The sequence below is a fragment of the Pipistrellus kuhlii genome, unplaced genomic scaffold, assembly GCF_014108245.1.
Source record: "Pipistrellus kuhlii isolate mPipKuh1 unplaced genomic scaffold, mPipKuh1.p scaffold_m20_p_2, whole genome shotgun sequence".
NCBI lineage: Eukaryota > Metazoa > Chordata > Mammalia > Chiroptera > Vespertilionidae > Pipistrellus > Pipistrellus kuhlii.
In genome coordinates, this window is record NW_023425515.1 from 50,524,483 (window position 1) to 50,536,965 (window position 12,483).

Here is a 12,483-nt window from a genome sequence, read left to right on the forward strand (position 1 = left end):
CAGCAGTCTGGGGATGAAAATGAAGAAAGTGAATCTTCAGGAAGGGAGAGGATCTATGAAGCTCACAGTCATTATCAGACTTCAAATGAATTCAGTGAAAAGAACTAAGAAATTTTATTTCTTGCACTAATATTCACAAGTATGACTGGCCTCCCAAAGACGTTTGTCTTCTCAGAATATCAGTGTCTCAAGGTTTTAAGATCTCATGAGATTCAACTTAGTTTTCATGTGGTTCATAATTACTGCTTTAGTCATTGTTTTTTCCAAAATAGTGACAAATGTTTATATATTAAATATGTATGACAATTTAAGGAAAGTATTAACTTATTTAACAGATGAATACCTTAAAATTTTTATGCAGAGAACTGTAATATCACTACGTAATGTGAAATCACAAAACTGGATTATGCACACACATCCTGCCCCAAATCAATGAGCCGAGTTGAAGAATTTTGGAGAGAAATGAAGACTTAATTTCATGGCACTCTGAACACGGCCAATACTCCCAAAACAACCATCCCTCACTGAGCAGCTACTAGTATGTGTGCAAGCATAGTGCCAGCACGAGCCATGCTCCACAGAATATGCTCCGCTACCTGAACTTTGAAGTATTCAGTCACTACACTCTGATAAAATCATCATTTTTCCAGAAACAGAAAATTAAAGGAAGTTTCTCAATTTTAAATATTATTCTCCTAAATTTTTCTCAAAAATATGATCTTCCTCTATTCAACCAGAATCTAATGTGAAGTACCATCTGAATTAGTACATAATTATCTAGTTATTTGTTTGGTTTGCTGTGGAAAAGCAAAGTCAATTTCTTTTTTTCTTTTTTTTTAATATATTTTATTGATTTTGTATAGAGAGGAAGGGAGAGAAATAGAGTTAGAAACATCGATGAGAGATAGACATCAATCAGCTGCCTCTTGCACACCGCCCACTGGGGACATGCTCGCAACCAAGGTACATGCCCTTGACCGGAATCGAACCTGGGACCTTTCAGTCCCCAAGCCGACGCTCTATCCATTGAGCCAAACCAGTCTTGGCCAGTAACTCAATTTCTATGCAAATTTGGAAACCACAATGCTAAGAAAAATAAAAAATAATGTTATAAGAAAAATCATAAAAAGCTCATTGTTATGGCTGTCCCTTTTTATGTACATCAGATCTCAGTAATATGAAAAACAATGTTTTGATCCAATGGACATTGTGAATCTTGTAAATGATCCATTATCCCCTTTTGTTTTGGCTACAAGAAAGTTCAAAATCTGTGGCTCTTTCTAACAAATGAATGGGCTATAAATAAAAATTAAATAATTCATACCTCCAAAGGACATGTTTGTATCTCTAAACAAAAATGTTATTTCAGTGTACTATTTTACTATCTTTATTTTATTTCTTTACATGATTTTCTTACCTGTACTCTCGATTTTTATTTATTTATTTTTTTTGGTAAATTGAATTCACAACAGTTAAACAGAATTAGAGGGGTGTTTAAAATGTTACTACATTCTACTATACTTTTAAGAGAATAAGGTAGAGGAACAGAAAATATTTGCAAAAAAAGTTGTATGTGTTTGTTTAAGTCCAGGATATCTGTCAGAATTAATATACTATATACAGGCCAATCTTCTATAATGTTGGTATCTGTCTATAGCGTTATACAATAACTAAAATGCAGAATAACCCAGGGAATCCAAAGAGCCTCTGACTATTAAATAAAATATTAAAATGTTTCAAATTTTTTCCTCCAAGTAACAGTAGCCTAAGACATCATTTTAGATATATCCACCATCACCACCACCTTTTTATAATTACACCTTCAGAAAACCCAATTCCTATATAATAAAACCCTAATATGCAAATCAACTGAACGGTGGAATGACTGGTTGCTATGATGTGCACTGACCACCAGATGGCAGAAGCTGACCCCTGGCGGTCAGTGCATTCTCACAGGGGAAGTGCTGTTCAGCCAGAAGCTGGGCTCATGGCTGGCGAGCACAGCAGCGGTGGCAGGAGCCTCTCCTGTCTCTGCTGCAGGTGGGCGGTAAGTAGCAAGGAGTCCCAGACTGTGAGAGCCCTGGACTGTGAGAAGGATGTCTGTCTGCCAACTTAGGCCTTATCCCCATGGGAATCGGGTCTAAGCCGGCAGGCGGATATCCCCTGAGGGGTCCTAGCCTGCCAGAGGGTGCAGGCCGGGCTGAGGGACACCCCCACTCTGAGTGCACAAATTTCGTGTACCCGGCCTCTAGTAAGAAAATAATAGCTTACCATTACTCAGGTGATCCAAGCAACTACTGACATTCTCTAAGATTCTGTTCTGGGCCTCTCAGAAACTCAGAGTGCTTCCACTCTGTTTCAACTTTTATGTGAATGATTCCAAAATTTCTATCCCACCTCAAAATGGAACTTCATTATCTTGCTCTCCTTCATCACCACCCTTCCTCCCCTGGCCCATAAGCAACCCTTTCCAAAGACTTCATTCTGTCCAATTCCAAGGTTTCAGTCAGTTCCTTCCTTCTCCTCATCTCTGGGATTCCATTTTATAAGACTTAGCCGTTTCTTTTTCTGATGTGTCCTTATGGCTGGCATTTTCTTTTGCATTTTTGTTTGTATTTAACTAGCTCAGCCCTAATTATAAGTTAGCCTCTCTCCTCTCGGACTTTCCATTTCACCCTATATTCCACTGTGTCAGCATTTTTTTTTTTTTATCAAGTCACTTCCCTCAAACCTGTAGTAATAGCTTCCTATGACCTATTACATCAAAGTGACATCTATCAATCTAAACTTTCATGGAAGTCAGATTCTGGCATCACACTAATTATCTCACATTTCCCAAAACATCCCTAAATCATCATTCACTTCACCGGGCCAAGCATATTAATCACATTCTTTATTCTGCCTCTCCTCCCTGTAATGGATTTACCTCCTCTCTGCCTTAGCCAAATATACTAATTCTTGAGGACATGGTTCATGTCTTTTCTCAATAATGAAGCCCTCTCTCTCTTCATTATATACCGTACAGACCTTGCCCTTATCTGATTTCTGACTGTATGCACAATCAGTTTCAAACTGCTCAGGAGTTAACTGGGCTCTAATTGTTTCCTGTCTTTGCTCTCCAAGTGGCCTTATCTATTCCCATGGTTTTAATTCCAAACCGTAAGCTGACCTCCAAATCTAAATCTCCATACTTGTCCTTCTTCACTAAACTTCAGACTTACACATCCAGCTACCTGCTTGCCTGACAGTGCCTCCTGGATGTCTGACAGGCATCTCAGTCTTACCATCCCAAACAGACCTCTTGATTTTTTTATCACTGAAACACTTACCTTCCCGTCTTGCTCATTTAAGAACTCTTAATTATTTTCTTTCTCTCACATCCCACTTTAGTCCATGAGGAAGATTTGTTTGTGCTACTCCCAAAATTCAGCCACAATCCCACCACTTCTCATCATTATCACCCTAGTTTAAGTTATAAAAATCACTGCTGCCTGAGTCTCTTAAATGATCTCTCTTCTTCCTCTTTCCCCCTTAGAGCCCATTCCTCACAGAGTAGCCCTGATGATCTACGGTACTCAAAGCCAAAATCAGATTATATAACTCTCCATCTTAGTACTCTTCAATGCCTTCCCTTGTACTATTCAATTCAAACTCCTTCTCATAGCCTAGAAGGCCCTACATTACCTATCCCATTCCTACCTTTCTGACCTCACTTTCTGCCACTCTATTAATTGCCCATATTGCTTCTGCATCTCTGGTTCATCTTGATCTGTACTGATGGCCTTCTGCACCTGCTATTGTTATCTCTGCCTTGCTCTTCATCCATAGCATCCTTTATATGACTGCTTTCTTTTTCATCTTTTAGAGAGACCCTTGACTACCATAAAGTCACTCTCTATCCGATCAGTTTTACTTTCTTTAGATACAATAAATAGTGAAGAATACTATCCCCTTTGACTAGAATGTAAACTTAAGTTTTTTTGAAGGCAGGTATAAGATTTTTTAAACTTCCCATTACAGTTTGCCTAGGTATATAAGAACACCAATAAATACCTAGTGGTCAACTTATAAGATGGCATATCTGAGGTCTGCAAAACTATTAATTTTTCTAAAGCCAGATAAAAAAGCGTAACTACTATTTAATATAAGAATCACATGATTAACTCAAACAAGCTTTCCTAAACAAACACTATTTTCTATTTTCACCAATTAAATTTCATTAAATGACATCCACTAAGCAAGTGATTTTCATGAAGCAAACTAAAGACTTACTTAATGTTATAATGTCCAGTTTTCAGTGTACTTCTATCGGGAAGCTGAGCAAGTTTCCTTGAGAGCATTTTAAAGTACTTTCTGCACTCCTGCACGCCTGCGCCTTGCTCATTGTCAGTAGAGGCAGAAAGCGGCAGTCCATCTCTGACACGAATGACTGAGGCAGATAAAATCATAGACATTTCAAGCGACAGAAAAAACCTAAAACAAAACGAAAAATTTGGATTAGATAAAAAATTAAAGCCAAAGCTTATAAAACAGTGCAAAAATTAATATTCAAAGATATACTAATTAAAATGATGACTATACTTTCCTTAACAAATTCGTTTTAAAAAAAACTACTTGTTTCTTTCTGGCATTTTCCCAAGTATGTGTTGAAGAAAATACTGGAATAAACACTATTCTCAACAATTGGGCAATATTCAACAGAATTTAATAATATTTATTCCCTTTGACCACACACAAAAAAAGTAAATACCATATAATCCTATCCAACGGAAAGTAATTGAAGTTAGATAAAATTTTAAACAGAAAGGTATCCTGTCACAGCAATAACTGAAACAACATGAACATCCAATATCAGGGGGATAGTTAAATAAATTAAGATACACCCATATGACAGAATATATTGCAGATACTGAAAGTTATGTTTGTGAAAAATAGTTTAATAATGTGGTAAAATGCTCTCTGTTAGGTAGAAAAAAAGGCAAAATAAAAACACCAAATGTTATGTTCCATAGAGACAAAGAAAAGGAAGAAGGGAAAGATAAATACAGAAACAAATACAGGAAGGAAACATATCAAAATTAGAATAATGCTTAATTCCAGAAAATAGTATGATGGTTATCGTTTTATAATTTCCTAAATTTTCATAATATTTCACAATGGTCACATCTTACTTTTATACCCAGAAAAAAATATTATTTAAAGTAAAGCTCAAAGCTAAAGGAATTAATGACTTTAATACTATCCTCAATCTTTTTCATTTATTATGAAAGTAAATCATAATAGCCTATCTTATTAGATTCTGATCATGCTTTATAAAAATAAAGATCTACACAGACCTGGGTTTGAAATAAATCAAGTAAATAGTCAAACTTTGATATGAAAAAATAGTAGTTCTCAAATTTTAGCTTATATAAAAAAATCACTGGTAGTTTGGTTAGAAATGTTTATTTCTGGGCCAACCTCCAAAATATTCTGATCCATTGACTTGAGAACCTCCAATTTTTAACAAGTTCCCCAGATAATTACTATCCTACTGTTTAAAGATCATACTTTGAAAAACACTGAATTAAACATGTTGACAGTGTGAAATTAAGTGATAACTGTTTTCTGTTAGGCCATCAGAGCACTGCTCCACTGAATGCTTTTTTTCCACTAGTAGTCAGGCAACTAAAATCTGAGAAAATCTGTTAACAATTTCATATGCTTTTTTTTCATGCTATTATATCTCAGAGAGTAATTTAATCTTTACCTGCCCAGTTCAGGTAGGTCAATTTTATCTCATTCCAAAATGAAAAATTGAGTTAGTAATATATCAAAAGAAAACTAACTGGTACTGAGTTTGGAAATCAGGAATCCCTAGTTTTTATTGCTGTGTGAAGTCAAAATCTGACTGCCAACTGACGATGATAACTGATTGACAATAAACATTAACCCAAATAATAATGCTAAAGCATTATACTTACTCTCCCCTTTTCCTGTTCTTATGAGGAAATGACAGGAATAGCTAGGTATTAATGTCATTACCCTTTATATTTTTCTCTTCTATTTACTTAAAAGGGGGGAAAAAACCAGCAGGAATTAAATTAGCCTTTACCATAATGGATTCTTTAAAGTTCGAACATGACATAAATGATTTGGATAAAAGAATTAAAAAAAAATTTTTTTATTGATTTCAGAGAGGGAGGGAAAGGGAGACAGAAACATCAATAGCGAGAATCATTTATCAGCTGCCTCCTACTGGGAGTTGAGCCTGCAAACCAGGCATGTGCCCTAACCAGAAATCAACCGTGATCTCCTGGTTTATAGGTCAGTATTCAACCTCTGTGCCACACCAGCCATGTAGATAAAATCATTTTTTTCCCTATTCAACCAATTTCTTCTCTAAAAGCAGAAGCAAGAGAAAACTGGGATTTCTCAAGAGACAAAAGCTAAATTGTAATCCCCTTTTTAAAAGTGTTACCATGTTTTATTTAATTAAATCACAGGTGCAAACATTTAGCTTTAAGAAAGCAGGAAAATGTCATTTCATACTCTTTAAATATTTATTAATTAAATGTAAAACTTTTATCTTTACAGATATATACTGAAACACAAGGACTACTCTGATAATAAGAGGAAAGGGTTGTAATGATAGTTTCCAAACATCCATATACTTAGTATTTAAAAGTAGACTGGCCCTGGCCAATATGGCTTGGTTCTTGGAGTGTCGCCCTGTACACCAAAAGGTGGTGGGTTCGATTCTCGGTCACAGCACATACCAGGTTGCAGGTCAGAGTATGGCTGGGGCAGGGATGGAGGCAACTGTATGATTGTTTTTCTCTCTCTCTCCCTCTTTCTTTCCCTCTTACTCCCCTCTCTCTTTCCTACTCTCTCTCCCTCTCTCTCTCTCTCTCTCTCTCTCTCTCTCTCTATCCCTGTCTCTCTGTCTTGCTTCGTCTCTCTAAATATCAATTTAAAAATTTTTAAGAAAAGTAAATAAATAAAATAAAAGCAAACTGTATTCTTTTATGCCTGACCTTTTTAGGATCCCAACAGAAATATTAGAAATTATCTTTATTACAAGGTGATAACTTTCATGTAATCTTTAAAGTTATTCCTTTCTTCGTGACTTAAAAGACAAAAAGATAAGATTCATACTTCCTAAAACATATACTGAGAAAAGAATAACAACCTGTAAGTTCCGTTCATTCAACAAACATTTATTGAGTATTGTTAAAAAGAAAAGCCACAGGCCCAGAAGTGCTCACTTGTGCTAAAAGCCCATGACACCAAAAGCTAGATTAAATACCCACCCTAATTTTAGTTTCAGAATCTCCCTAGAGTGTAATTTTAAACCAATCAACCTGAAATTTCCTGATTCACACAAGTGAGGCTGTTATGCCAGGTAAGACCCCCACTGCCTGTCCTCAACTAACATAATCCACTCTTAACTTCTTAGTCTCAACCCTCCTTCTGCCTTAAAAACACTCCATTTTGTATAGGCATTCAGAGCACTCTACTAGTTGCTAGACAATATGCAGCTGTATTCATGACTAGCTTAATAAAGCCAATTACATCTTCAAGTTTTATTTTGTAACAGTCCATACTGTATGCCAGACATTAGGAATACATAGTTCCTAACATCAAGAAGCAGTAATCCAACCTGGCAGGTGTGGCTCAGTGGTCGAGCATCGATATGAACCAGAAGGTCACAGTTTAATTCCCAGTCAGGGCATATGCCCAGGTTGCGGACTCGATCCCCAGTGTGGGGTGTGCAGGAGGCAGCCAATTGATAATTCTCTCTCATTAGTGATGTTCTGTATCTCTCCCTTTCTCTCTGAAATCAATAAAAATACATTTAAAAAATAAGAGGTATCAATCCAAAATTAAAGAAATTCAGATTAAAAGAGCAAACACAATGCAAACTACATTGACTACGACCTTACTAACTGTAAAACTAGCTAGACAATTTGCGTTTCAGATATTCCTTATACACGCCTTTAGGCTAATACGATACAGCAGTGATATTCCCTGTCAAAATTCTTAAAAGGTTGTCAAGAGAATTATCAGGTGAGATTTTTCTGAGATGAAAACATTTCTTCTTCAGTCATTTGACCTACCATCCAAACCAGTTAACTAGCAAAAGAAACTGTGATGACTGTCCAGTGAGCAACTCCAGGCTTGACTAAGTGTAGACAGACTTCAATAATCTTAGAATAAGCAATCTCTCCTCTATCAACTCAATAAATATTAACATTCTCCCCCATCCCTTTTTCTTTTTACCATGGATTCTCAATGCAGTTGCTTGGAAAAAAAGAAAATCACTCTCATCTAATCTGGACTGTGCTAGCAGAAAGACGAATCTGCCCACATGGAGGCCAACCTAGGATTAGAGTACCCGTAGAATGTAGGCAACATGGTGGCCCAGTGGGAACTGGGGAAAGCAAAAAGTTAACACTTGGCATGGGAAAATTTAGGAGCAATGGTAGTTCTACCAGGGCCACAGATACATTTTTAGGCCCCTGGTCATTTCCCCTCACCTTTACAGTGGAAAAATACTGCATATGCCTTAGACAGCGGCAGAAAAGTCACAGAGAATCTGAGTACTGAACTCTACATTCTCCCCCGAAAAGCAATTGTAGAGGAAAAAGCCCAAGGTTAGAATCTAGGTAGGTCTAGGTAAATATGTATGTAAAGGCTGAGGAAAAGAAAGTCCCACAATGCCAAACTACTCTAGCAGTGGTTAGTACCTTTTAGACCCAAGATAATAAGATGCTGATCTCTCTTCCTCAGAACCTAGTGGGGTAATCACTGTGGGCCCAAGGTACCAGGAAGGCAACCCTCTCAAAAGTAATAAATAAAACCCAATATATTTTGTAAGTATATTTTATATCTATTTTAAGATATAAGTATACTTTATATCTATTTTCTAGCAAGATGCCTTCATAAATGCCTTTTAAGACAAAAACATTTATATTGGGTTAATCACTCATTTTATTTTAGTTCATTATTTCCCAAACTTCAGGCATCCAAGTATCATTTTCAGAATTCTTACTACTACCTGTACTATTTATCTACCTAATATGTCTTTCAATTGATTTATTTTTTGCCCTATCCTTAGCAATAGTATCTGTGAAATCAGTGATAATGTGCTAGGATTTTCTCCCAACTTAATAAGTTAAAATAAAGAATTTTGCGGGGGCCGAAACCAGTTTGGCTCAGTGGTAGAGCGTCGGTCTGCGGACTGAAAGGTACCGGGTTCGATTCTGGTCAAGGGCATGTACATTGGTTGCGGGCACATCCCCGGTGGGGGGTGTGCAGGAGGCAGCTGGTCGATGTTTCTCTCTCATTGATGTTTCTAGCTCTCTATCCCTCTCTCCTCCTCTCTGAAAAAAAATCAATAAAATATATTAAAAAAAAAAAAAAAAAAAAACTTTGGGGGGGTTCATCCAAATATGAGTGTGTGAAATTTTTGAATAATAAATTTTTTTATTTTTTTAAACATATTTTATTGATTTTTTTACAAAGAGGAAGGGAGAGGGGTAGAGAGTTAGAAACATCAATGAGAGAGAAACATCGATCAGCTGCCTGCTGCACACCTCCTACTGGGGATGTGCCCACAACCAAGGTACGTGACCTTGACCGGAATTGAACCTGGGACTCTTCAGTCTGCAGGCTGACGCTCTATTCACTGAGCCAAACTGGTTTTGGCAAGAATTATTTTTTTAATGTTCATCTGCCTACTACTCAAATTATCTTGCATATCTGATGATACCAAAATTTGGTAAACACCACCCTGGTAGATGTAATTTTTATGAAAAATGCTAACAGATCTGTGAGAATTGGGAGGGGGGTTATTTGGGGAGAAAGTTGTACTAACTGTGATGCACAGGATGGGAGCAAAATTAAGGGGAAAAGAAAGTTCTTTCTACAGCCATACATTAACAGGAAGACACTTGGGAAACAATTTGAAGAAGAAAAATGTAAAGCGTACCAAGGATAGGCAGAATTTATTTTGCAACTTGTCCCACCCCCAACCTCTCCAGCAGCCTTTGATACTCCTATTATAGGAGCTTGCACTGAGCAGTATGTTTAAGACCTCAGGCTCCAGAGTAGATTATCGGCACATCTAGGAACAGGGCCCCAAACACACGCACAAATGTGTCAATCCCCAACATCTGTGTAGCACCTCATAGTTTACAGTGCGTAGGTATAACCTTCATTTTAAAGATGAGGAAATGAAGGCTCCCTTTCTCAATGTCACACTGCTCATATATGACAGAACTGGTGCTTAAACCTAAGTTTCTTCTATCTCTACATCTCTGTGCTACACCAGCCACCTAAAACAAACAAGGGGCAAGAACCCAGTGACAAACTACCTAGCTACTCATTTTGAAGTAATAATAAAAGACCAGTTTACATTTTCTTTATTAAGAGGCTGTACAGTAATTAACAGGATGAACTCTGGAATTAGATTGTCTGGATTCCAAAACTGGCTCAACTATTTACTAACTGTGCCTTTCTATCATATACTCAATTTCCTCACCTATAAAGTGTGGCTACTAACAGTACATATCTCATAGGATTATTTTAAAGAAACTAATAGTATCTATCTTACAGGAACATGAAAAGAACCTGATATTAAGCATTTGCTGCTGTTATTATTATTATTATTATTATTATTATTATTATTTACTTACTACCCTCTTTTTACCAGGTACTTTATACACATTACCTCATGGAAAGTCTTCCAATAACCTGAGGTAGGTATTATCAGATTCATTTTATCTTTGAGGAAATTCAAGCTCAGAAAGGTTCATTTATTCGGTCCCTAAACTAGCAAGTGATTGACGACCTAAACTCAGGCCTAACAGCTAACCACCCTCTGAGGCATTGCCTCTCAACATATCCAAGCTTCTTATTCAACTACTTGGCGAGGAAGGTCACAGGCACCCCTGCTCTGCTAAGAGCTGGGCGTCTTTCATACACCAATACAAAATATACCTAGATTTTTAAAAAAAAATCATACACCAAAAGAAGCACTAAACCGAGATCATGGGTCCTAAGCATCGGAAATATCCAGATGTCCCCATTAACTTAGGGTATGGCCACAGATGTCAGATTCAATTACTGAACCACAACCCTCATATTCCAGAAATCGTAGGTACTGTTCCAAGATACTGCCTAATTCCCTGTAATGTCAGCACATGAGCAGATGCCATGTTCCAAGATACTGCCTAATTCCTTATAATGTCAGCACATGAGTAACATAATTCAGGAAGTTTTTAACAGTGGCTATTGCACCTGTCAGCTGGGATCCCAACATCTCCAGTCTAGGGGCTGACACCTCAGCCCTGGGCTTTGTCTTGGCTCAACAGGCACAGAAAGGACTGTTCTCAAAGCTGGCCAACTACCCCCAGATGGACAACCCAGGAAACTTAAGGAGCACCAGAAAAGTCCAAAACGGCTTTCACGGGCAGAGAGAGTCAAGCCGGCTGGGGCTCCATCTTTTATTCTGAAGCCCTTTTCCATCGGTCAGGCCAACGACGGCTCAGGTCTCCAGGCGCATCGTCCCCAAAATGCCAGTAACAAGGCCTGATGAGGTTTCTGAGAGCCAACGCGATTCTCTGGGCTCAGGACTCCTTCAGCCCCCAGAAAACGCACATTTACAGAAAACGCACATTTAGCCACCGGTTCAAACCCCACCCTGCCTAAAAGAAATGGAAAATGCCACGTCAAACTCTCGGGGGCGTCTAAGCCGCTTAGGTGGATGGCGGGGTTTGCGACACCTGGGCGCCCAGGAATGGCCCCCGCCGCTGACATCCCACGGCGACTGCCCCTCCCCGTCGGCCCCCGGCCCGGCTATGCCATACCCAGGGAAGGTCGGCCGAGGGGCAACCGCCGCCCACGCGGCCCCAAAGACCCCGCCAGTCGGAGGGGCCCAAGTCCCTGGCGCAATCCCCCTCCTCCTGCGCTCCGTGGTTCCCACAACGCCCGGCTCCCGCCCCCGCGGCACGGGCCGGGCTCCCGCCCGGGAATAGGTCTGTAGATACGCTGGCAAGGGCCAGGGCCGTGCGGGGGGCGGGGAAATGGAGGGGAGCGGCCCGCCAGGGTTTTGAGCGACCCCGAGAGGGAAGAAACGAAGACTGGGAGGGGCCAGTGCGTACCTGTCCGGCGGGGACCTGCCGCTCCGAATGACGCGGCCTGCAGTGCATTGTGGGACCAGGGCGTGGCCTGAGCACGGGGCAGCCCGGCTTCCGACGTGGCTGGCTCCCGGCTGGATCAAGCCCCGCCCCTTTTCCCTCAGCGTGCCCGGGCCAATTAGGTTCTCTCGGTAGGACGCGCCAACCCGCCCCCTCCTGGGGCGCAGGTAGTCCCGCCCCTTTCCGGAGAGATTGGCAGGTTTTCACGCACCTGCTGAAGGAGATGGTGAACTCCGGTACTGACAGTCTATGCCAGAGGTCGGCAAACCGCGGCTCTCGAGCCCCATGCAGCTTTTTGGCC

General features: G+C 39.5%; 1 protein-coding gene across 3 annotated transcripts in view; it reads right to left on the reverse strand.

Moving 5' to 3' along the window:
- The window catches only part of SEC22A (SEC22 homolog A, vesicle trafficking protein), a 49,915-nt gene extending 37,654 nt beyond the window's left edge, over positions 1 to 12,261 (reverse strand). Inside the window, exons 1-2 of one of the 3 annotated variants that reach the window (XM_036444602.2) lie at positions 12,147 to 12,261; positions 4,273 to 4,473 (exon numbers count right to left, since the gene is read on the reverse strand). In XM_036444602.2, the coding sequence (XP_036300495.1) occupies positions 4,273 to 4,454 (182 nt within the window). In that variant the 5' untranslated portion in view covers positions 4,455 to 4,473; positions 12,147 to 12,261. Of the gene's footprint in view, positions 1 to 4,272; positions 4,474 to 11,283; positions 11,410 to 11,852; positions 12,089 to 12,146 lie in introns of those variants that run through there. The other 2 variants (XM_036444603.2, XM_036444601.2) reach the window with 2 other exon arrangements.
- Positions 12,262 to 12,483: the final 222 nt, after the last annotated feature.